Source organism: Salvelinus fontinalis, chromosome 9, assembly GCF_029448725.1.
Source record: "Salvelinus fontinalis isolate EN_2023a chromosome 9, ASM2944872v1, whole genome shotgun sequence".
In the NCBI taxonomy this organism is placed as follows: domain Eukaryota; kingdom Metazoa; phylum Chordata; class Actinopteri; order Salmoniformes; family Salmonidae; genus Salvelinus; species Salvelinus fontinalis.
Window position 1 is genome coordinate 16,689,416 of NC_074673.1, and position 26,937 is coordinate 16,716,352.

Consider the following 26,937-nt stretch of genomic DNA (forward strand, 5'->3'; position numbering starts at 1 on the left):
ACCATCGACAAAACATTAATAATAGCCTGTAAATGTAGGCCTACTTCAAATTAAGGAGCGTAATTTGTAACTATTAATATAAATATAATAGAATATAACAATAAAACATAATAATACGTTTTTATTATTATTATTATTATTAGGCTAATATTTGTATTATTATAGGCTACTTTGATAAACTTTTAGACTGAGATAAGTTCAACTTTTTCGACAGCTTCATATAATGTTTAGAGATAGAGTGAACGAATGAAGAAAAAATACAGGAATGATCAGAATACATTTAGTCAAAACAATTACATATACCAATCAGAAGATAATTGACTAAGGCACCTCTCGAAAAACAAATAGTTTTATCTTCATAGAACCGCTTATTTAATCAATGTTAAAACATATTCAGGCTATGATATAATTTCGCAAAACATTTCGAGAGACGAGAATGCCACTCCATTGTTCATGTTGTATTTAGGCAAACTGTATTTTCGTAAATAGGCCACTTTTAATTGCGTTCATGATACAGCCTAGGCTACGTGCAGTTACGACCCGTATGAGCGACAATGTCCAACTGACCGAACCAAGGCGACATCCTCATGTCGCACTACATGGAAAAGAGACACTGATTTACATTTTTATTTTTTAAATGTAACCTTTATTTAACTAGGCAAGTCAGTTAAAAACAAATTATTATTTACAACGACGGCCTACCGGGGAGAGGTGGATTAACTGCCTTGTTCAGGCGCAGAACGACAGATTTATACCTTGTCAGCTCGGGGATTCGATCCAGCAACCTTCGGTCACGGGCCCAACGCTCTAACCGCTAGGCCCCGGCAGGTAGCGTTAAAATGCGTAAAAATGTTTTAGCTAATGTAAGCGTTTGTTCCAGTTATACATGACCAAAAATATGAGAAATTATATTGTTATTTCAGAAGCATATAGGTTACACATTTTGTTGGTCTTCTTATGCAAGTAATATTAAACATGTATCAACATCCCATATATGTCCTATTTGTTGGATAAAGCTCATGATTAGAAATGAGCCACCTCCGGAATAAGTTAAACACACACAGTAATAATAATTCAAAATCTTACTATTTGGCAACATCCAAAGATTCAATGAATAATCATGTTCAAGAAAAATCTGTTCAAGAAAAATCAAGCAGTAACATTGGTACTGACAATTTGTTTGAACATGCTGCGAAAAGAATAGTGAAAGGATGTACAATTGTATTATTATTCCTAAATCCCCCAACTTCGTGCTATTCAAACAGAACTCTCTCTCTCTTACTCTCACACACACACACGCATGCACGCACACACACACACACACACACACACACACACACACACACACACACACACACACACACACACACACACACACACACACACACACACACACACACACACACACACACACACACACACACACACACACACACACACACACACTCACACGAGCGCAGGCTCATTTAGGGTGCACAGAGAGACGGGCGTTTAAAGTGAGGGGCTGAGGGGCAGTACTAAATGAATGAAGCCCAGCACTCATCCCTCTTGCTCAATGGCCTTGGCTCCTCCTCCAGCCGTCTCACTGGGTCTGTATTTGAGGTTTGTGGGCTCTAAAGAAAACAGACGCATGAGTAAAGGAATAGAGGGCTACCCCTCTCTTCCTCTCCCACTCTTTCTCCTCCATTGACAGAGCTGAGAGAACGCTCCCCAGGTTAGACATCCAGACAGACCTCTCTCCACTACATGGACTATCTACCACAGCACACAAAACAGACACTTTCTATTGTTTCGACTTTAGTTTGGGGGGAATTGTGTGTGTTTTCCTTTAAAAAAGCTGTCTTTCAATGCAACAATGAAGCTTTGTTGGACTTAAGTTTCCACAGAACCAGGAGCAGGTACATCAGAACGCCGAAAAAGACTTAGGTCCGTTTTCAGAGCGATCCTGTCGGGTTTTTGGACAGACTGGTTTCCAGGTGCGGTTGCTCCAACAGAGATGGGCTCAGACGTACGTGACCTCAACGCCCTGCTGCCCCCGGTGCCAGCCCTGCCAGGGGGGAATGGGAACTGTACCCTGCCCATCAGCAGTGCCCCTCAGTGGGGCCCTGTACTGGACTTCCACACTGGCGCCCCCTACAGCTCGCTGGCCCCCCACTCCTTCATCAAGCAGGAGCCCAGCTGGAGCTCTGGGGAACCCCAGGAGGACCCTCACTGTGGCCTGAGTGCCTTCACCCTGCACTTCTCTGGCCAGTTCACTGGAACAGGGGCCTGCAGGTACGGGGCCTTCGGGGCCCCCCCTCCACCCAGCCAGCCCCCACCAAGCCAGCCAAGGATGTTCAGCAACGCACCCTACCTGACCAACTGTATGGACACCCAGTCCTCTTCCAGGAACCAGGGTAAGATCAATATCTCTTCTGGAGATTAGTGTATTATAATGTTATTGTGGTTGCACTAGGACTTGATATTTGGTTAATTAAATATTTTCATTCACAGAAAGATGGCATTTGTTTAGTAAGGTTCATTATGGTCATTGTAGTTTCAACAGTTGGTATACTCCTAGTCCTTCTCTATCATGTTGTACAGTTATTGCACTTTTATGTTTTTCTGCTTCCATGACTATTTCCCTGCCGACGGTTGTTGTTAACTCTGGTGATGTACAGCTGTGTCTAGTTCATGATCAATAAACAAACAAAGGAATGATGGGTAGACCTGAAAAAAGGTCCTATGAACAATAAATACATTCATAATGTCAAGCTCATATCGAGGATTAGGTTTGTTTAGGTGAAGCTTGTGTTATATTTTGGTAGTATATATGTCAGTGAAATAACTGATCTTATTGCCGGCACAGTACAATGACAATTTGTTGACATTAGTTTACAATGTAGAAAATATCTGCATTTGCTACGGTGTTTTCTCTATTTCCCGAATAGAACTTTAAGTAACATGATTCATTTTGTGAGTTTATAATTAGTGCATTATTAGAAGTATTGTATTATTTGAACTTTGTACTATTTAAATGATTTGTCATTAGTATATGCTGTAGTCAGTCATTTTCATTAGGAATTATATTATGAACTTGTGACATTGCTTTTAAATGAATGTGTAATTTTAACACAAATTATTTTCAAACAGAATAGATTATTTTCCCTAATTAAAAGTGGACACAAAATTTCATCTCTGAAATTCTAAAAGCAGCTGTGGTATAGTTAAACTGATCATATAGTAGCCAATGAGAGTATATAGTGTTCAAAAAAATTGTGGACTTGTGGTTTTATTAATCAAATCAAATCAAATGTATTTATATAGCCCTTCTTACATCAGCTGATATCTCAAAGTGCTGTACAGAAACCCAGCCTAAAACCCCAAATAGCAAGCAATGCAGGTGTAGAAGCACAATTACAATTGATTGTTGCAAATAGAAATGTTTAGGAGTCTTGGGGTTGAAAAGGTGTACACATACTAAACATTCATAATGAATGGAATCAGTGTTATGATCAACTGAACCATTCATTAGCCATGGCATATACTGTAGCTACTGTACAGGCTATAGAATATTATACTCAATTAAGATAAATGAAGGGGAAAACATTCTCAGTGATGACAGAAAATGTAATTACTTGTGAACTTGTAGTAAATTGACATAAAAAAATCTCAGTAGAACTCCTGAAATCAGTCAAATATTATCTGAAGCTGATCAATTGTGAGTGACCATCTACCTGGCTCCTGATTTCCAAGTGTTTTGAAAAGTGATATTATTATGAAAGCTATTTGTAGTCAAGCTCTACGATTTCTCCTCAGGGCTGCTGGGGTCACCAGTGCTCGCACCCCAAATGTAATCTGTCTGCACTTTTAATGTCGGATTAATTAGAACTAACATCAGTATCAAAGGGCTCGTCCAACCTTCAATCCCCTTATCATACCCCTCCTGTGCCTGGCCAAGCAGTGCAAACAAGCCATGGCTAAATCTCAGGCGGGTCACTTTCACTAGATACTGATAATACACTGAGGCTCACTGAGGGAGAATCCACTGCACTCCTAATCTGTTTACGGTTACCATGCGAAACGACACAGTCCAGACTAGTTAGTGTGAGGACAGGTATTAAGTGTGTATTTGGGTCTGTTTTGCCAATGTGCCTGTGTAATTCCATGTGCGTGTTGAGTTTACTTGAGTGGAAGAGGAGAACAAGAGGATCAAGTACTTAAGGAATTAAGGACTTTCCTTTTACACAATGATCAAAAACGGAAAATATTTGTTTTACCCTTCAGAACATTACGTTAGCCTTCAGAACATACCCTTTTTATTATGTTTAGATTTCTTATTTAACGTATTGTTTTTAAGTAGGCCTATCATTCAGATATTCCATTGATATTCCATTGTCACACAGTTTTATAAATGAGTTCCCTTGATTTACCATGCTGGTTGACATTTGTAATACATGTAAATTCTGTAATAGTATGTAAAAGCATAACAATATTTCTTGAAGTATTATTTCAAGATTTGTAGGCTACTTTACGCCTGCTTTGTCAAAATGCACAGTGAAAAGAAGAAGAAGTCACTTATCGAAATACAATTACTGGGGAATCACAGATGGAATTCTGAAGTGTTTTAATATCTACAGTATTAAATCTATAGTCACTGTAAAATGTGTTTTTATTTATGAAAGCACTAATTTATAGAATTAGACACTTGGCGTCTGACTATTAATTTGGTTATGAGTTGACTGTTCAAAATTGCTTCTGTAGCATTTTAACACTTTGGGAATCGGTATAACTTCAAAATGTATTATTACATAGATACTGTAAGTAATACCATTAAGGTCATTGTTCAGTGATTTAGCTTTGATTACTGGTCCTCACAATAAATGGCTTGTGAATGGTTCATAATATATTTCACAATGGTTTATAAGAAGTTCATAACCATCAAAACAACAAATAAACCAACAAATAAACATTCTATTTTAGATGAGACATAGGACAAGTGGCACTTTGTAAGTGCCTTTGGTATTTCTTCACCTCCCACTGCACTGCGTAAAGCAGGCTGGTCTAAGGTGAGGACACTGCCTTGCACACAAACTGCCTAGGCAGTGCCCTTCACTATGCCCACTGTGACCCAGACCAGCCCTGTGTAATGTGATGGGAATTAGTCCTCTACTCAGTCAGTCAGACAGGGATGGAAGACAAATAGAGTTCTTTAATGAGTTTTGAGTTAACCCTGCTGGGCCGCTGGTGAAAGTTGTGCTGGTGTGTAATTAATAGCGTTGCTGTTAGCTGGAGTGTAATTAATAGCGTTGCTGTTGGCTGGTGTGTAATTAATGGCGTTGCTGTTAGCTGGTGTGTAATTAATGGCGTTGCTGTTGGCTGGTGTGTAATTAATGGCGTTGCTGTTGGCTGGTGTGTAATTAATAGCGTTGCTGTTAGCTGGTGTGTAATTAATAGCGTTGCTGTTAGCTGGTGTGTAATTAATAGCGTTGCTGTTAGCTGGTGTGTAATTAATAGCGTTGCTGTTAGCTGGTGTGTAATTAATAGCGTTGCTGTTGGCTGGTGAGTAATTAATAGCGTTGCTGTTAGCTGGTGTGTAATTAATAGCGTTGCTGTTAGCTGGTGTGTAATTAATAGCGTTGCTGTTAGCTGGTGTGTAATTAATAGCGTTGCTGTTAGCTGGTGTGTAATTAATAGCGTTGCTGTTAGCTGGTGTGTAATTAATAGCGTTGCTGTTAGCTGGTGTGTAATTAATAGCGTTGCTGTTAGCTGGTGTGTAATTAATAGCGTTGCTGTTAGCTGGTGTGTAATTAATAGCGTTGCTGTTGGCTGGTGTGTAATTAATAGCGTTGCTGTTAGCTGGTGTGTAATTAATAGCGTTGCTGTTAGCTGGTGTGTAATTAATAGCGTTGCTGTTAGCTGGTGTGTAATTAATAGCGTTGCTGTTAGCTGGTGTGTAATTAATGGCGTTGCTGTTAGCTGGAGTGTAATTAATGGCGTTGCTGTTAGCTGGTGTGTAATTAATGGCGTTGCTGTTAGCTGGTGTGTAATTAATGGCGTTGCTGTTAGCTGGTGTGTAATTAATGGCGTTGCTGTTAGCTGGTGTGTAATTAATGGCGTTGCTGTTAGCTGGTGTGTGATTGATGATCTGGTGTCCCACCCTGGGTCAGACATAGGCATGATTCTGGTGTCAGCCCTCCAGTGTCCTGCCACAGTTTATTTTCACTCAGGAGCCTTTCACTCTCACCCCAACACAGGGGTTACTGGGGAAGGGAGGGAATTTACCTACATATTCAGCACAAAGGGTCAGAGCGCTGAATGTTTGCCAATGAGCTAAATGATAATTGATACAGTAACTTCTACCATGTAGCCACGTTTTTACCTACTTCCATGTTCTGAAAGTCTTGGAATTATTCATTTAGTTTTTCTAAACCTTTCTTCTTTGTGTTTACAGGTTACAGTGCTTTCGATGGTGCCACTAATTACGGCCACACTCCCACACATCACTCCTCCCAGTTCCTCAACCACTCCTTTAAAGATGAAAACTCCCTCGCTCAGCAGACCAGTATGGGTAAAGAGCACCTAGATTACTGCAATGTTTGTGTGTGTGTGTGTGTGTGTGTGTGTGTGTGTGTGTGTGTGTGTGTGTGTGTGTGTGTGTGTGTGTGTGTGTGTGTGTGTGTGTGTGTGTGTGTGTGTGTGTGTGTGTGTGTGTGTGTGTGTGTGTGTGTGTGTGTGTGTGTGTGTGTGTGTGAGCATTCATATGTGTGTGCGTGGATGCACAGTCTTAGAATAAAAGGTGCTATCTAGAACCTAAAAGAGTCTCTTGGCTGTCCCCATACGAGAAACCTTTGAAGAACCCTTTTTGGTTCTAGGTAGAACCTTTTCCACAGAGGGTTCTGCATGGTAAACATGTGTATTGTGAACTCCGTACTCCTCACCTAGGGAGTGGCCTCCATCTTAAAGTCACTGTGGGGTTAAGTCTTACACTGACCTTCACGTCAGTGTCATAAATGAATAGCATCTTTTTTTTATTGGCCTTTTCTTCATCCATGGTCCTGCTGTTAGTAAACAGCCGGATGTGTGTGTTGCTAATTGTATTACTGTGATGTTGTAAATCGTGGGCTCTCTGTATAGAATTGATAACTGGAGGAAACGTCAATACAAGGTTTTTGTAATGTTTAGAACTGCTCTGGGACCCATCCACAACACGTGGAGGCAGAGCCAAAGCAGTGATCCTTCATTTGCTCTTTGAAAAATAAAAAATAGTCAGTGTGCTTTACGGCTTCAAAGAACAGCCTCTTGTTTTTAGAAGTGCTGTCTATATTCAGACACAGTTCACAGGTTTCTTTCTCAATGTCCCTCAGGATAGTTTTTCTCAGAGGAGGCGCTGTCAGACAAACAGCTCCATTGGACCAGGGATGAGCTTCCTGAAAGCTTTGTGGTTAATGTGGTACTTCCAGACCCAGACAGTATAAAGTGTCACGTTAGCTACACATCTATCAGGAAACTTACCTCAGTGCAGTTGTCAAGCACTCCTTAAACCATCACATTGTTTAAATTCTCAATCAGTGGAGTTGGTGGGTAATACATGTATTTTGCTTGTGTAGGTGAGCAGCCGTATCCTGTCCCTCCACCCGTGTATGGATGCCACACCCCATCAGACAGCTGTACAGGCAGCCAAGCCCTACTGCTGAGGAACCCTTACAACAGGTGAGTACTGAAGCTGCTCCACTACAGTAGATTCACTTGCCCTTACCTGACATCACATCCCTGCCACTCACCTTAGCCCCACTTCTATTACTCACCTTAGCCCCACTCTTATCAGTCACCTTAGCCCCACCCCTATCGCTCACCTTAGCCCCACTCCTATCAGTCACCTTAGCCCCACCCCTATCACTCACCTTAGCCCCACTCCTATCAGTCACTTTATCCCCACTCCTATCACTCACCTTAGCCCCACTCCTATCACTCACCTTAGCCCCACTTCTATCACTCACTTTAGCCCCATTCCTATCACTCACCTTAGCCCCACTCCTATCAGTCACCTTAGCCCAATTCCTATCACTCACCTTAGCCCCACTTCTATCAGTCACCTTAGCCCCATTCCTATCACTCACCTTAGCCCCACTTCAATCACTCACTTTAGCCCCACTCCTATCAGTCACCTTAGCCCCACCCCTATCAGTCACCTTAGCCCCACTCTTACCAGTCACCTTAGCCCCATTACTTTCAGTCACCTTAGCCCCACTCTTATCAGTCACCTTAGCCCCACCCCTATCAGTCACCTTAGCCCCATTCCTATCAGTCACCTTAGCCCCACTCTTATCAGTCACATTAGCCCCACTTCTATCACTCACTTTAGCCCCACTCCTATCAGTCACCTTAGCCCCATTCCTATCAGTCACCTTAGCCCCACTCTTATCAGTCACCTTAGCCCCACTTCTATCACTCACTTTAGCCCCATTCCTATCAGTCACCTTAGCCCCACTTCTATCACTCACTTTAGCCCCACTCCTATCAGTCACCTTAGCCCCATTCCTATCAGTCACCTTAGCCCCACTTCTATCACTCACTTTAGCCCCACTCCTATCAGTCACCTTAGCCCCACCCCTATCAGTCACCTTAGCCCCACCCCTATCAGTCACCTTAGCCCCATTCCTATCAGTCACCTTAGCCCCACTTCTATCACTCACTTTAGCCCCACTCCTATGAGTCACCTTAGCCCCACTCTTATCAGTCACCTAAGCCCCACCCCTATCAGTCACCTTAGCCCCACTCTTATCAGTCACCTTAGCCCCACCCTTAGCAGTCACCTTAGCCCCATTCCTATCAGTCACCTTAGCCCCACCCCTATCACTCACCTTAGCCCCACTCCTATGAGTCACCTTAGCCCCACTCTTATCAGTCACCTTAGCCCCACTCTTATCACTCACCTTAGCCCCACTCTTATCAGTCACCTTAGCCCCACCCTTAGCAGTCACCTTAGCCCCATTCCTATCAGTCACCTTAGACCCACTCCTATCAGTCACCTTAGCCCCACCCCTATCAGTCACCTTAGCCCCACCCCTATCAGTCACCTTAGCCCCACCCCTATCAGTCACCTAAGCCCCACCCCTGCCAGTCACCGAAGCCCCACCCCTTTAGGCCTACCACTCACCTAAAACATCTATTAATGTTACAAAGCAGTCTAACATGCAGACATCTTAATAAGCAAACATAGTTTTGATGATTCTAGTCATTGAAATTAGTTAAAGACAGTGGTGGAAAAAGTACCCAATTGTCATTCTTGAGTAAAATTAAATATACCTTAATAGAAAATGACTCAAGTAAAAGTGAAAGTCACCCAGTAAAATACTACCTGAGTAAAAGTCTTAAAGTATTTGGTTTTAAATATACTTATGTATCAAAAGTAAATGTAATCGTAAAAACATACTGAAGTATCAAAAGTAAAAGTATAAATAATTTCAAATTCCTGATATTATGCTACCCAGACGGCCAGGGGCACACTTCAACAATCAGACTAATTTACAAACTAAACGTTTGTGTTTAGCGAGTCTGCCATATCAGAGGCAGTAGGGATCACCAGGGATGTTCTCTTGATAAGTGCGTGAATTAGACAATTGTCCTGTCCTGCTAAGCGTTCAAAATGTAATGAGTACTTTTTGGTGTCAAGGAAAATGTAAGGAGTAAAAAGTACATTATTTTCTTTAGGAACGTAGTGGAGTAAAAGTAAAAGTTGTCAAAATTATAAATAGTAAAGTACAGATACTCAACAAAAACTACTTAAGTAGTACTTTAAAGTAATTTGACTTAAGTACTTTACACCACTGGTTAAAGGGGGTCAGGAAGCTGCACCTTTATAGCTGTCCTGACTGGCCAAGGTTGTGCTGCCATCATAGAAGACAATAATCATCATCAACATAGTTCTAAAATTAAATGTGGAAAAGTCACTCTGCCATTGAGCACTCCGAGTGGCTAGAGGAAGGAGGAAGTGAAGTAACAGTGGCAGGAAGTTGGAAATACGAGACTGTACTGATTTCCATTCAGGAAATGATCCAAAGAAAGGCATTTATCATGTTTGTACTGTAGTTATACTCTCAAAACTTTCCATTGGACTGAATCCATTCACCGCTTTTTCAAATCACATTCACGACCTGACAAAGAATAAGATAATAGCATATTTACTGTGTTTTATTCATATTTGAAGTTTGTTTCATTGAGTTAAATAGTTAAATACAGTATGTAGATGGTATGGATGAGGACCATGTCCTGATAAATGAATCACAGTTGTCCAGAGAGAATGGGAGCAGTGCTCAGCAGGCCAAGATAAGCGGTGTAAACACTACTGGTTTCCAGTCTTAGGCCAATAATGAATTCCTTCTACTGATAAGTACTCTTACCAGTCACTGTTCTCTGAGGGGAGAGAACCCCAGTGTAACCTTACACAACTGTTTACTCCCTCGCCTTGAGATGGCACAAAATTAGCTTGCATTCTTTGAATACCTTTAACATTTTGTTTTCAGCTCCAGGGAACATAAAGATTCAAAATAAGGGAATAGGACTTGATAAGAGTGTGTTAGTCAGACTGGATACTTGTGCTGGAAGCCTCATTCTGCAGGCTCTGCTCCTCCTTCTGTCATAAACAGCCTGATATCTGCTGTGGAAGGGAAGGGGCTGGGAATCCTCAAATCAAACCGCTAAGCCGCTCTCTAATCAAATGCCTGGTACCAACAGCGCTGTATTTATACAGTCAGACGGCAGTTATGCACTTTTTTAACATTTTGGAAATACATTAAGTAAAAACACGTCCACTTATGAAACTAAGAGCCAGGGACAAAGTTCCTTTGGGAAGCACTGGTGTAGAGGATGAAGACTGAAACTTTAGAGCCGCTTAAACCAAAACACCCCTACATTTGGTTATTTTCTCAAGAGATGAATGTCTCAGGTATGTATAGAGCTGTTCATAGAGGACTGTACTTTCCATGTACAGTAATGGTTTAGACTGCAAAGTTCACATTAGTGTGCTAATGGATACACTCTTCATCATCCTTCAACCCTCATCATCCTTCAACCCTCATCATCCTTTAACCCTCTGTCATTCTTCAACCCTCATCATCCTTCAACCCTCATCATCCTTTAACCCTCTGTCATTCTTCAACCCTCATCAGCCTTCAACCCTCATCATCCTTCTACCCTCATCATCCTTTAACACTCTGTCATTCTTCAACCCTCATCATCCTTCAACCCTCATCATCCTTCAACCCTCATCATCCTTCAACCCTCATCATCCTTTAACCCTCTGTCATTCTTCAACCCTCATCATCCTTCAACCCTCATCATCCTTCAACCCTCATCATCCTTCAACCCTCATCATCCTTTAACCCTCTGTCATTCTTCAACCCTCATCATCCTTCAACCCTCATCATCCTTCAACCCTCATCATCCTTCAACCCTCATCATCCTTTAACCCTCTGTCATTCTTCAACCCTCATCATCCTTCAACCCTCATCATCCTTTAACCCTCTGTCATTCTTCAACCCTCATCAGCCTTCAACCCTCATCATCCTTCTACCCTCATCATCCTTTAACACTCTGTCATCCTTCAACCCTTATCATCCTTTGACCCTCATCATCCTTCAAACCTCATCATCCTATTCAACTTCTCTTCCGTATCGTCTGAGATCCCCAAAGATTGGAAAGTTTCCACGGTCATCCCCCTCTTCAAAGGGGGAGACACTCTAGACCCAAACTGTTATAGACCTATATCCATCCTGCCCTGCCCTTATAAAATCTTCGAAAGCCAAGTTAACAAACAGATCACCGACCATTTCTAATCCCACCGTACCTTCTCCACTATACAATCTGGTTTCCGAGCTGGTCACGGGTGCATCTCAGCCACACTCAAGGTCCTAAACAATATCATAACCGACATCGATAAGAGACAATACTGTGCAGCTGTATTCATCGACCTGGCCAAGGCTTTCGACTTGTCCGGACCTCTGGAAGTCTCTATTGGGGTGCCACAGGGTTCAATTCTCGGGCCGACTCTTCTCTGTATATATCAATGATGTCGCTCTTGCTGCTGGTGATTCTCTGATCCACCTCTACGCAGACGACACCATTCTGTATACATTTGGCCCTTCTTTGGACACTGTGTTAACAAACCTCCAAACGAGCTTCAACGCCATACAACACTCCTTCCGTGGCCTCCAACTGCTTTTAAATGCTAGTAAAACTAAGTGCATGCCCTTCAACCGATTGCTGCCCGCACCCTCCCACCCGACTAGCATCACTACTCTTGACGGTTCTGACCTAGAATATGTGGACAACTACAAATACCTAGGTGTCTGGTTAGACTGTAACCTCTCCTTCCAGACTCACATTAAGCATCTCCAATCCAAAATTAAATCTAGAATCGGCTTCCAATTTCGCAACAATGCCTCCTTCACTCATGCCGACAAACGTACCCTTGTAAAACTGGATGTAGTCTATCACAGTGCCATCCGTTTTATCACCAAGCCCCATATACTACCCACCACTGCGACCTGTATGCTCTCGTTGGCTTGCCCTCACTACATATCCGTCGACAAACCCACTGGCTCCAGGTCATCTATAAGTCTTTGCTAGGTAAAGCCCCGCCTTATCTCAGCTCATTTGTCACCATTGCAACACCCACCTGTAGCACGCGCTCCAGCAGGTATATTGCGCTGGTCATCCCCAAAGCCAACACTTACTTTGGCCGCCTTTCCTTCCAGTTCTCTGCTGCCAATGACTGGAACAAATTGCAAAAATCTCTGAAGCTGGAGTCTTAGATCTCCCTCACTAACTTTAAGCATCAGCTGTCAGAGCAGCTTACCGATCACTGTACCTGTACACAGCCAATCTGTAAATAGCCCACCCAACTACCTCATCCGCATATTATCACTTACCCTCTTGCTCCTTTGCACCCCAGTATCTCTACTTGCACATTCATCATCTGCACATCTATCACTCCAGTATTATTGCTAAATTGTAATTATTTCGCCTCTAAGGCCTATTTATTGCCTACCTCCCTACTCTTCTACATTTGCACACACTGTACATATATTTTTCTATTTTTATTTTATTTTGTGTTATTGACTGTACGTTTGTTTCTGTGTAACTCTGTGTTGTTGTTTTTGTCGCACTGCTTTGCTTTATCTTGGCCAGGTCGCAGTTGTAAATTAGAACTTGTTCTCAACTGGCCTACCTGGTTAAATAAAGGTGAAATAAAATAAATAAATAAAATCGTTTAACCCTCATCATCTTTTAACCCTCATCATCTTTTAACCCTCATCATCCTTTAACCCTCATCACCCTTTAACCCTCATCATCTTTTAACCCTCATCTTTTAACTCTCTGTCATCCTTTAACCGTCATCATCCTTTAAACCTCATCATCCTTTAACCTTCATCATCTTTTAACTCTCTGTCATCCTTTAACCCTCATCCTCCTTTAACCCTCAGGATCGTTTAACCCTCATTATCTTTTAACCATCATCATCTTTTAACTCTCTGTCATCTTTTAACCCTCATCATCCTTTAACCCTCAGGATCCTTTAACCCTCATCATCCTTTAACCCTCAGGATCTTTTAACCCTCATCATCTTATAACTCTCTGTCATCCTTTAACCCTCATCATCCTTTAACCCTCATCATCTTTTAACTCTCTGTCATCCTTTAACCCTCATCACCCTTTAACCCTCAGGATCCTTTAACTCTTATCATCTTTTAACTCTCATCATCCTTTAAACCTCATCATCTTTTAACCCTCATCATCCTTTAACCCTCAGGTCCTTTAACCCTCATCATCCTTTAACCCTCAGGATCTTTTAACCCTCATCATCTTATAACTCTCTGTCATCCTTTAACCCTCATCATCCTTTAACCCTCATCATCTTTTAACTCTCTGTCATCCTTTAACCCTCATCACCCTTTAACCCTCAGGATCCTTTAACTCTTATCATCTTTTAAACCTCATCATCCTTTAACCCTCATCATCTTTTAACCCTCATCATCTTTTAACTCTCTGTCATCTTTTAACTCTCATCATCCTTTAACCCTCATAATCTTTTAACCCTCATCATCCTTTAACCCTCATCATCTTTTAACCCTCATCATCATTTAACCCTCATCATCTTTTAACCCTCATCATCCTTTCACCCACATCATCTTTTAACCCTCATCATCTTTTAACCCTCATCATCTTTTAACCCTCATCATCTTTTAACCCTCATCATCTTTTAACCCTCATCATGCTTTAACCCTCATCATCTTTTAACCCTCATCATCTTTTAACCCTCATCATATTTTAACTCTCATCATCTTTTAACCCTCATCATCTTTTAACCCTCATCATCCTTTAACCCTCATCATCCTTTAACCCTCATCATCCTTTAACCCTCTGTCATCCAAATAGTTGAATTGATTTGAAGTGAAACTCTACAGAACACTGTACTGTACGTACTTTAATCACTAGACAGAGTGTAGGCTACCGTCAGTGTACAGGGTACCAGGCACCAGAGCATCCCCCTACAGTGAGCTGTTCTTGTGGTATGATAAAACGATGTGATGTCAGGGGCGGCAGTGATACATCTAAAGTATGTGTTTGGGAAAGCACCTGGCAGGTTAACTAATGATCCTGGAGCCAGACGCTTAATAACAGATGGTTATTTGGATCTGAGGGTTGGAGGGCTATGGTTAACACATCACCCTGTTGGTGTTAGTGTGGGTGGATCCTGATTGTGTGTTACATTCATGAGCCGTTGCCCAGGATGCACCTGTATAGATGGGGCCACATTTGATAATTCTCTGACTCTCCTGTGGTGCTTGTCTACACTGAAAACAGTGGTACCACGTTGTCCCGAGGAAAAATTCCTAAAAATGTTTTTTATTTGTTTAAATCCCAGCAGTGATAATTTATACCAAATGGCATCTCAGCTGGAATGCATGGCATGGAACCCTGTTAGCACGCTGGCTTCCACCATTAAGAGGTATGTCGACGTGACCCGCTCCTGTCATCTGAAACATTCCTCTTTGATCGGGATTAACAGTCATTAATCTGCACTAGTCTCAGAATAGCGGAGGGAGGGGGTGGTTGTAGGGGGTGGAGGGCTCCCTTCATTAAATCACACATTTGACCACTCACTGGCATTGTTTAAATATTTGATTTAGTAGCAGAGTGGGGCTCCACAGGGGGCCTGTGAATTACATCATTTCTCACTGAGGTGATTAGAAAGAAAAAATATTCCCTCTATCACAGATGGGTAGTTTTGTATTTTTTCTTAGCTCTCTGGCACACACACACACACACACACACACACACACACACACACACACACACACACACACACACACACACACACACACACACACACACACACACACACACACACACACACACACACACACAGTATAAGGAGTAAATATAGGGAGTAAGTATAGGGAGAAATTATAGGGAGTAAATATAAGGAGTAAGTATAGGGATTAAGTATAGGGAGAAAGTATAGGGAGTAAGTATAGGGAGAAAGTATAGGGAGAAAGTATAGGGGGTAAGTATAGGGGGTAAGTATAGGGGGTAAGTATATGGAGAAAGTATAGGGAGAAAGTATAGGAAGTTAGTATAGGGAGAAAGTATAAGGAGTAAGTATAGGGGGTAAATATAGGGAATAAGTACAGGGAGAAAGTATAGGGAGTAAATATAGGGAGTTAGTATAAGGAGAAAGTATAGGGAGAAAGTATAGGGAGTAAATATAGGGAGTAAATATAGGGATTAAGTATAGGGAGAAAGTATAGGGAGTAAGTATAGGGGGTAAATATAGGGAGTAAGTATAGGGGGAAAGTATAGGGAGAAAGTATAGGGAGAAATATAGGGAGTAAATATAGGGAGTAAGTATAGGGAGAAAGTATAGGGAGAAAGTATAGGGAGTAAATATAGGGAGTAAATATAGGGAGTAAGTATAGGGAGAAAGTATAGGGAGAAAGTATAGGGAGTAAATATATGGAGTAAATATAGGGAGTAAGTATAGGGAGTAAGTATAGGGAGAAAGTTTAGGGAGAAAGTATAGGGAGTAAATATAGGGAGTAAATATAGGGAGTAAGTATAGGGAGAAAGTATAGGGAGAAAGTATAGGGAGTAAATATAGGGAGTAAATATAGGGAGAAAGTATAGGGAGTAAATATAGGGAGTAAGTATTGGCAGAAAGTATAGGTAGAAGTTATAAGGAGTAAATATAGGGAGTAAGCATAGGGAGAAAGTATAGGGCGTAAATTTAGGGAGTAAGTAAAGGGAGAAGGTATAGGGGTTAAATATAGGGAGTAAATATAGGGAGTAAGTATGGGGAGAAAGTATAGGGAGAAAGTATAGGGAGAAAGTATAGGGAGAAAGTATAGGGAGGTATAGGGAGTAAATATAGGGAGTAAGTATAGGGAGAAAGTTTAAGGAGAACGTATAGGGAGTAAATATAGGGAGTAAATATAGGGAGTAAGTATAGGGAAAAAGTATAGGGAGAAAGTATAGGGAGTAAATATAGGGAGTAAATATAGGGAGAAAGTATAGGGAGTAAATATAGGGAGTAAGTATTGGCAGAAAGTATAGGTAGAAGTTATAAGGAGTAAATATAGGGAGTAAGCATAGGGAGAAAGTATAGGGGGTAAATTTAGGGAGTAAGTATAGGGAGAAGGTATAGGGAGAAAGTATAGGGAGAAAGTATAGGGAGGTATAGGGAGTAAATATAGGGAGTAAGTATAGGGAGAATGTATAGGGAGAAAGTTTAGGGAGAAGTATAGGGAGTAAATATAGGGAGTAAGTATAGGGAAAAAGTACAGGGAGAAAGTATAGGGAGTAAATATAGGGAGTAAATATAGGGAGAAAGTATAGGGAGTAAATATAGGGAGTAAGTATTGGCAGAAAGTATAGGTAGAAGTTATAAGGAGTAAATATAGGGAGTAAGCATAGGGAGAAAGTATAGGGGGTAAATTTAGGGAGTAAGTATAGGGAGAAGGTATAGGGGTTAAAAATAGGGAGTAAATATAGGGAGTAAGTATGGGGAGAAAGTATAGGGAGAAAGTATAGGGAGAAAGCATAGGGAGAAAGTATAGGGAGAAAGTATAGGGAGAAAGTATAGGGAGAAAGTATAGGGAGGTATAGGGAGTAAATATAGGGAGTAAGTATAGGGAGAATGTATAGGGAGAAAGTTTAGGGAGAAGTATAGGGAGTAAATATAGGGAGTAAATATAGGGAGTAAGTATAGGGAGAAAGTATAGGGAGTAAGTATAGGTGAGTAAATATAGGGAGTAAATCTAGGGAGAATGTATAGGGAGAAAGTATAGGGAGAAAGTATAGGGAGTAAGTATAGGTGAGTAAATATAGGGAGTAAATATAGGGAGTAAGTATAGGGAGAAAGTATAGGGAGTAAGTATAGGTGAGTAAATATAGGGAGTAAATATAGGGAGTAAGTATATGGAGAAAGTATAGGGAGTAAGTATAGGTGAGTAAATATAGGGAGTAAATATAGGGAGTAAGTATAGGGAGAATGTATAGGGACAAAGTATAGGGAGTAAATATAGGGAGTAAGTATAGGGAGAAAGTATAGGGAGTAAGTATAGGGAGAAAGTCTAGGGAGGTATAGGGAGTAAATATAGGGAGTAAGTATAGGGAGAAAGTATAGGGAGGTATAGGGAGTAAATATAGGGAGTAAGTACAGGGAGAAAGTATAGGGAGAAAGTTTAGGGAGAAGTATGGGGAGTAAATATAGGGAGTAAGTATAGGGAGAAAGTATAGGGAGAAAATATAGGGAGTAAATATAGGGAGCGTTACTTTTTTCACACGACCGGTGATCAGAGTTAACCTACCTATTTCCTTATCACTATATCACTGTCTCTAGTTGAGGGGGAAACATCACCTTTTCACTTGCTTTACTGCTCTAATGAAAAGGTCCTCTTTCATTCTTGCTTTGTTGTCATTTTCAGTGTCCCTCTTTTTCTAACTCCCCTCCTCCCCTCCTCCCGAACCCTCCCTCTGATTCTGTCTGTTTTCTCCGGAGATTGTGTGCGTGTTAAATTAGCCTCTATGTTTTGTCTGTCCTGGCTGGGAAATGTATCCTGCTATAATTTTCCTGTGTGGGGCATCAGCCTTGACCACGGTGGGACATGTAACGGAGGGGAAGGGCTCTGCACTGGGGAGTAGTGGAAGTAGATCAGTAGGCTTTCCCCCTGGGATCCTCCAGCCTGGGCTCCAGAGCCAGGGCTTAGTTAGACTGGAGGGGAGGGTCTGACCCTTCCACCACCTCCCCGAAAAAGCCAGCAGAGGCCAGGGTGACTGAATGATTAATCTGCTTCTAAATGAGAGGGACTCTAGTGCTTAGGCTGTGGAAAATTAGATGTGGAGTCTCATCTCAAGGGACGCACGCCAAAGTATGCATGTGCCTCTTCCAGATAAATGCCACCACTCCCCAATCACCCTCCCCAGCCCCGTCACCATCCCCAGCCTCATCTCCCTCCCCAGCCTCATCTCCCTCCCCAGCCCCATCTCCCTCCCCTCCAAAACCCATTTTCCCTCCCCAACCCAGTCTCCCTCCCCAGCCTCGCCCCCCTCCAGCCCCATCTCCCTCCCCAGCCTCATCTCCCTCCCCAGCCTCATCTCCCTCCCCAGCCCCATCTCCCTCCCCTCCAAAGCCCATTTTCCCTCCCCAACCCAGTCTCCCTCCCCAGCCTCGCCCCCCTCCAGCCCCATCTCCCTCCCCAGCCTCTTTCCCTCCAGCCCCGTCCCCCTCACCAGCCTCGTCCACCTCCCCAGCCCTGTCTCCCTCCCCAGCCCCGTCCCCCTCCCCAGCCCTGTCTCCCTCCCCAGTCCCGTCTCCCTCCCCAGCCTCGTCTCCCTCCATCCCCAGCCCCATCTCCGTCCACAGCCCCGTCTCCCTCCCCTCCCCAGCCCTGTCTCTCTCCCCAGTCCCCTCTCACTCCCTTCCCCAGCCTCCCCTCCATCCCCAGCCCCGTCTCCCTCCCCTCCCCAGCCCTGTCTCACTCTCTTCCCCAGCCTCGTCTCCTTCCCTAGCCCCATCTTGCTCCCCAGCCCGTTTCCCTCCCTAGCCCCGTTTCCCTCCCCAGCCCAGTCTCCCTCCCTAGCCCCGTTTCCCTCCCCAGCCTTGTCTCCCTCCCCAGCCCCATCTCCCTCCCCAGCCCCGTTTCCCTTCCCTCCTCAGCCCTGTCTCCCTCCCCAGCCCCGTCTCTCTCCCCTCCCCAGGCCCGTCTCCCTCCCCTCCCTAGGCCTGTCTCCCTCCCCAGCCCTGTCTCCTAACCCTGCCCCATCTCCTTCCCCAGGCTCTGGCTGTATACGTTAACGTGAGCCTGAGGTGTTAAGCGCCACAATGAATGAGTGAATGAACTGTGGGGAGATTTATTGCAGCATGCAGCTTCACTGTCTCCACTCCGGCTGTCCTTGGAAAGAGCAGAGACAAAGGCTGCTTTATGCCCTCTCAACCATGTATTGATCATTTAACTGTACAGGATACAAATCCTACTTCCCTGAAATAGAAAAATGACAGACTGCTTTTTAAAACTAATGACAGATATAAGCCATCTGGATATTATGGGACTAAATGTGAACCGTATCTGTCTTGAAATGCTGTAGCTGCAGTGTACTGTACATAACTGAACCATCTTCAGTTAATACTTCCAGAGGCTACCTTCACTTTTTGATGGGTTAATAAGTGTTCAGAAAACATTTCCATTTCTAAAACAGGTAGGCTAGTACACAATACAGAGGATCGCACACGATACCTAAACTATGTTTCATACATATTTAATATTTCTGGATATACTACAATGGATCATGGTCCATTTTGTGCTATGTCCTTATCCTGTACCTCTATTTGATTGAGAGTAGTAGGTGGGTGACAACCAGGTCTTGCAGTGTTAACCAGTTCCTCTTTGATTTACTAGGACAAGCCCTTATTTACTGAGGAAAACTAATATAGTATGCAGCTTGAACGTGTGTTAATCCAGGGTCAGAGAGAGAGGCCTAGCCATGCGAATAAATCTGTGAATGACAGGAAGTTAACCATTCGTCTTTCCTCCGAGTTCCACTTTGGATGCTTTAGGTGAATATACTGCATGCACTGTGACGCATAGAGCAATTTGCTCCTATGTCAAAACAAGTTATAGCGGGTGATTTCTCTGCATTTATTTATTCTGGCCTTTTACCTACTGTGCATGCTATTGAAATACAATGCCAATGCAACTTTGCTGAACCTGGCTTAGCTAGATGAAGAGTGCTAAACTCCTAAATGACAAGCTTTATTTAGGACAGGGAGACCCTTTTCAAGAGGGACCATTTACTGCAGTTTTTCTTACATTTAACAACGTGAAAATAATAGGCATTCATCCTACATTGCTTCCTACATTTTCTTGACTTCCACTCTGCCGTTTTTCATGGATCCTGAAGCTGCTGAATGCTCTTGAACTTCAGCTTTTATGTGAGTTGTAATTTGGCAGACAAAATAGAAATTGGTCACATCATTCCTCACTGAAAATGCTCTTGTGTCTTTCTGTTTGTGGTCAGCCATGCTACGGGTTATGAAAGTGACCCCAACACTCCCATGGTGTATAGCTGCAGCACCCAGTACCGCATCCACACCCACGGCATCTTCAGAGGCATGCAGGTCAGTTCTCTCCTCTCACGGATTCTTCACACCCAGGTCACACTCTGATTCCTGCTCTCCATACATAACTTTCCTTATGTGCTCAGGTCCAAGGTCGGCACAAGGAGCACAGACACACATTCTCGCATGAACACACACGCACGCACGCACTCATGCACGCACACACACACACACACACACACACACACACACACACACACACACACACACACACACACACACACACACACACACACACACACACACACACACACACACACACACACACACACACACACACACACACACACACACACACACACACACACACACACACACACACACACACACACACACACACACACACCTACTCCCTGAATGCCAGCACAAGGTCATCCTCTACTGCCAAGCCCAGGCACTGCACGGGTGCTGGCAGAAGAAGAGGAGGAGGTGGGAGAGACTAGAGAGGTAGAGTAGAGAGAGAGAGATCGAAAGAGGGAAGAAAGAGAAGGAGGAGGAAAGAGCCTGACGCAGTGAGCAGACTGCCAGAATAGTTGGGACATTTAAAAGGCATCTCAGGATGAAAAGGGAAGAGGAATCACTTTCAAGAAATCCATGAACAATAAAGATAGTTTCCATACGCAGGCCCGTGTTAATAAATCATTAGATCTTAGTTAGTGTCCGTCGGCAGCTTTAAAACACAGAGAGCAGAGATTCTCCAGACCTATTCTCATTCCCTTCTCATTGTTCTCAAGTGAAATTAAACCAGGAAAACCTCATTCACAAAAAAGACATACTTGGATGAAACATTTGAAATGTATGGTATGAAAAGGTCCATGTTTGTAAAGTCAGGTCTAAGTGGACACATTAAAAAGTGTGTTTGTACTCTTGGTGCTCAGAAAGCCTTTTATTTGACAATCCCAACATTGGCTCTGCCCCCTCTGTGAAGTGTTGGTGTCTAGATAAGGAACAAGGCAGGCGGTACAGCAGTGCCATAAAACACTGAAATAATTTACTTATCAATATTCAACTAACACTATTATTTAGACTGCCAGTGTCCACAGAGCCCATTACACTAAGAGCCTCCTAATGAACATCAGATGGGTTTCAGGGTCTGGGGGGTTGAAGAAGGGGAGGAGTACAGGGGGGCATGGACAACTGAGATGGGGTCTGCCTAACGTCCGTGACTAACGGCTTACGTTTAGAGACTAAATCAGTGGCGTGGAGTAAATTTGAGCGCTCATTTTACGGCTAATTCTAGTATAATGAGCCCCCGTCAGCAAATATAATCACACTTCTTTTGCATGGCCTTTTTTAATTGGTCATTATTTTTGAGTTACCTTTTGCTGTAATAGACTAGTAGGTAGCTTAGTTACTGTTATCTCTTTGTATGATATGTTCTGGTTCTAAACCTGTACCATTGCTTAATGTGTGCGTGTGCGTGTGCGTGTGTGTGTGCGTGTGTGTGTGTGTGCGTGTGTGTGCGTGTGTGTCCGTGTGTGTGCGTGTGTGCGCGCCACATCACAGGATGTCCGACGGGTGCCAGGTATCGCCCCAGCCATTGTTCGCTCAGAGACCAATGAGAAGAGGCCATTCATGTGTGCATATCCTGGCTGCAACAAACGATACTTCAAGCTGTCCCACCTGCAAATGCATGGCAGGAAACACACAGGTAAGAGCCAGGGCAACCATTGATCAAACCCTATTACACTAACAGACTAGTGATTCAGGGATCCAGGTCTCGCTGTACCAAAGCCCACTCTGTGTTCCCCTCTGCCCTCCCTCCAGGTGAGAAGCCCTACCAGTGTGACTTCACCGACTGTGGACGAAGGTTCTCCAGGTCAGACCAGCTCAAGAGACACCAGCGAAGACACACAGGTTTGCCCTCTCTTTCTCTCTTTTTCTCTTTCTCTTATTTATTTTCCCTCTTTCTCTGTGCGAGCTCCCTCCATCTCTCTGCTCCCTCCATCTCTCTGCTCCTGTAACAGTTTAACTTTAGTCCGTCCCCTCGCCCCGACCCGGGCGCGAACCACGGACCCTCTGCACACATCAACCACAGTCACCCACGAAGCATCATTACCCATCGCTCCACAAAAGCCGCGGCCCTTGCAGAGCAAGGGGAACCACTACTTCAAGGTCTCGGGGCAAGTGACGTCACCGATTGAAAGGCTATTAGCGTGCACCACCGCTAACTAGATAGCCATTTCACATCGGTTACATTCACCCCCCTTTCCACCTTCTCTTTTTCCGCAGAAACCAGTGATCCGGGTCACGGCACCAATGTAACAGTTTAACTTTAGTCCGTCCCCTCGCCCCAACCCGGGACCCTCTGCACACATCAACAACAGTCACCCACGAAGCATCGTTACCCATCGCTCCACAAAAGCCGCGGCCCTTGCAGAGCAAGGGGAACACTACTTCAAGGTCTCAGAGCAAGTGACGTCACCGATTGAAAGGCTATTAGCGCGCACCACCGCTAACTAGCTAGCCATTTCACATCCGTTACACTCCCTCCATTTCTCTGCTCCCTCCATCTCTCTGCCCTCTCTATTGTTAATGGAACACTATAGCTCAGGCTCCCTTTGCAATGGCTTCCCTCCTGGCCTGTGCTCTACTCTGTCTGTCTCTCTCTGTGTGTGCCTAGGGGTTAAACCGTTCCAGTGCGAGACGTGTCAGAGAAAGTTCTCGCGCTCTGACCATCTTAAGACCCACACCCGGACTCATACAGGTAAAACAAGTGCGTAAACTTTTATTTTTACACATCTACTTATCTCTTTTCTGCTAAGAACTTAGTTAGGTACGTTTCATGAACAACCGGTATGTAGAGCTCAAGGCTTTGGGGGTACAGTATTTCAACGAATCAAGGATATGTTATTTTACCAGATGGAAATTGGTTAGATAAAATGTTACTGAAAGTGATCTAAAAGGATCATAGGAAATGAATTGGATTCCTTCCTCCCCTTCAGTATAATTTAAACCAGATACTACCTAACAACGCGCTCTCTCCCGCTCCTAGGCGAGAAGCCATTCAACTGCAGATGGCCCAACTGTCAGAAGAAGTTTGCCAGGTCTGATGAGCTGGTTCGTCACCACAACATGCACCAGAGGAACCTGACCAAGCTGCAACTTGCCATCTGAGCCAGATCTGAACCAGACCACTCTGCTCTGCATACACACTGGCCTCACTGCTCTCAAACACTCTGCCTACATGGGACTCTGAATCTCCATCTCGTTCACCGATGCCTGTAGCACAACGGGCAAACATCAGCAGAGCAGGTCACTCCACTAGATAGCACAGCCACAAAGTGACACATGACTGTGTTGTAAAGATTCATAAAAATAACAATGAGCTTTTTAGTCTTCATTTAAGGTAAGGGTTAGGTATAAGGTTTTAAAGAAGAGAAATTGTAGGAATAGGCGGGGTTTATTACTTTGTGGCTGTGGTAACAGAGCAGGAGGCTGACAGTCTTGTTCATCTGCATGTAGCTGTACAACCTCACCTACGCACAGTCCTCCAAACAGCGCCATCTAAGGACGGTCCTCTGTCCAGATGCTCTGATCCAGAGGGTTATTTTAGTAAGACATTTAAAGAGGAAAAAAAGAGTTTCTATCTCTTGTTGGTGTTGTATACAGTAGATGTTAATGACTTTATGACTTTTTTTCATTTGTAGTGTTACTTTGAGCAGTTTCAGATTAATTTATTATTTTATCATACTTTTGTGAATTAAAATATCTTTCACTGGAATGATTTCTGGAAAGGGGGACATTTTTTACTGTTGTCCAACAGCATGTTCATCATCGCTTTCGTTCAGTCCACACATTTGATCTGCACCAGGTAGTTGAATCCTAAAGCTACAGTAAGCCTGCTTCGGTCTGTGATGTTGTCTGTAAATATTGTTTCACTTTGACTGTGGATTTTGGGGATGTGAGTTAAAAAAATATATGTATCGTCACACTGGCTATGTGGCCAAGAAGTTGTGGTATTAAATAATAGTACTGGACAATGGATTGCATTTGAAAAAAATATCCTTGCCATGGAAACATGTGACTTAACTATTATACTTTAGACTAGACCTACTTTGATAGATCCAGGAAATTATTTTTAAGTGTCATAAAACACTTATCTGTCATGGAAACATTTTTTTTTACTCTGAAGTGTATTATCAGTATATTATGGTCTGTTCCCCTCTATTTAAACTGTATTTTCCCCCACTATTTTTATACAGTATATATATATATGCTGATTCTGTTGTTGTTATTGTTCCCCATTGAGTTCTGTATTAAAGTCCTCCAGCAGTGTGTGGCCTGCCTGGGCAGCTGTGTTGGCTCAGGGGGCCAGTGTTGAGTTACTTTTGCCGTCACTAACAGGGCTGATCAACCGCGCTCCTGAGACCCAATGACCAGACCATAGCCTGACCTTAACCTGACCAGGTCGTGACCGCTCGTAGGTCATCTTACACGAGTCGCCAGAGGAGGCTCATGCTGGCCAGAATAAAAGTAGTTATGATAACAAAACAGAACTCTTTGACTGTAGCTAACATCCGCTGCTTTCTTTATCTCGAAGCAGATTATTTAAAAATTCCTTGGCTTCTGAGTGAAACAGGAGACACAGATAAACATAAACATGTTTTCTCTCAAACTCACTGTTGCTCAGCACTCCATCTTAATCGAGCTAGCTATGCACTCTCCATGCACTTAAAAAAACGACGCACTTTTATATTGTTTCTCAATCAAGACAAAAATATCCTCTTTCCGTTGTGAGTTTTTTTAATCATTTGACATCCACATTAATGCACTGTCACTTTGAAAACAACAGACAGAAAGCTTGGTATAATGTCAAAATGTACTACAGCTAGCTATAAAACATCAAGCCTTTCTCTCTCCGAGTGGCTGACTGTATGGTGAGGCTGTTTTATATATTGTTGTTGAGATCCTCTTCTTTCTTTAACTATTTGCTTGGCCCCAGTGTTGTGTAAATCAGCTTGACTCTCTTACACTATTACTCATATAAAAAAACACTTTATCTGAAGAGTGCCAGTGGTTAATCTCTGTCCCAGATTTCTGCTCCAAGGCCCAGCTTCACAGCCTTTGAAGAGAGGTGACTGTTTTTTGTAACTTTAGTGCAGTCCACTTATAATCGTCACAACAGAGGTTGTATGAAAACCATCCACTTAGAAGTAGTACATTCCTTTACACAAATGTGGGGCTTTCTAAGAGGATAGTGTTGAATGGGAAAGAATACGGATGACATCAGTATAGTGTACTGTCGTAGGACAACTTTACAGTACATTAAACACTGCAATCAACGCCTTTTGTGTTATCTAAGAAGTCATTGTTTATGAGTTTTACCGTCATCATAAAAGGTAATTAACATTTTACATTACTATCTATAGAAATGAAATGCGCTAGTCATCTAGTTTAGCAGTCATGAGATGTACAGTATATATAACACATTACAGTAACCCCTTAAACCCTCTGAAGATCCTGTGACTGTTAAAAAGAATGTGTGGCTTTAGGTTCAGAACAGAGAGATGTCTCAGTGGGGTTCTCCTCTATGTCAGTTGAACCAAAGAAACCAAACAATCGACTGATATCTGATAGAACATGCTAGCATAAACAATATAGTGTACATTTGATGTCTCCATATAGATGTGCCATCTTCCTACAACTTTGAAATCCCCTCAGAATCCTCTTTCATCCATTTCCAGAATGCAAAAAGCCATGGCACTGTGTCCAGAGATGTGAGAATAACCCACAATGTAGAACACATTTGTTAAATTAACAACGCCTCATCCCAACAGCTGCTATGCAAACCTTTCAACTGATACAGACGCTGTTCAGAGCATATACACATTCAAACCTGCTCCCCATCTTATTTTTAGCACACTAAACCAGTCTTTCTATATAGCAGCTAATTATATCAACCATTGCATACTATATTATATCACTTTATATAATATTAGTGACCTTATTAAACACACAACATTATTAATTAAAGTTCTAGCTATGTGATATAGTAAACAGTGTGACCAGTGACCACAGAGAGTGAGTGTGGGGCTGGTGTGTGTTGAGCTTGTAAAGTGCTGAGAACATGCTAGCATAAACAATATAGTGTACATTTGATGTCTCCATATAGATGTGCCATCTTCCTACAACTTTGAAATCCCCTCAGAATCCTCTTTCATCCATTTCCAGAATGCAAAAAGCCATGGCACTGTGTCCAGAGATGTGAGAATAACCCACAATGTAGAACACATTTGTTAAATTAACAACGCCTCATCCCAACAGCTGCTATGCAA

General features: G+C 42.9%; 1 protein-coding gene across 4 annotated transcripts; it reads left to right on the top strand.

The window, feature by feature from the left end:
- Nucleotides 1-1,625: 1,625 nt before the first annotated feature.
- wt1a (WT1 transcription factor a) lies at nucleotides 1,626-24,937 on the top strand. 4 transcript variants are annotated; one of them, XM_055933570.1, is made up of 9 exons: nucleotides 1,626-2,396; nucleotides 6,434-6,550; nucleotides 7,590-7,692; nucleotides 14,909-14,992; nucleotides 20,560-20,659; nucleotides 22,166-22,310; nucleotides 22,427-22,516; nucleotides 23,283-23,375; nucleotides 23,655-24,937. In XM_055933570.1, the coding sequence occupies exons 1-9, from the start codon at nucleotides 1,997-1,999 to the stop codon at nucleotides 23,774-23,776; spliced, it is 1,254 nt and encodes a 417-aa protein (XP_055789545.1). In that variant the 5' UTR covers nucleotides 1,626-1,996; the 3' UTR covers nucleotides 23,777-24,937. The 4 variants fall into 4 exon arrangements, with proteins under 4 accessions (XP_055789545.1, XP_055789546.1, XP_055789547.1 ...); XM_055933571.1 differs by having other exon boundaries at nucleotides 23,283-23,366; XM_055933572.1 differs by lacking the exon at nucleotides 14,909-14,992.
- Nucleotides 24,938-26,937: the final 2,000 nt, after the last annotated feature.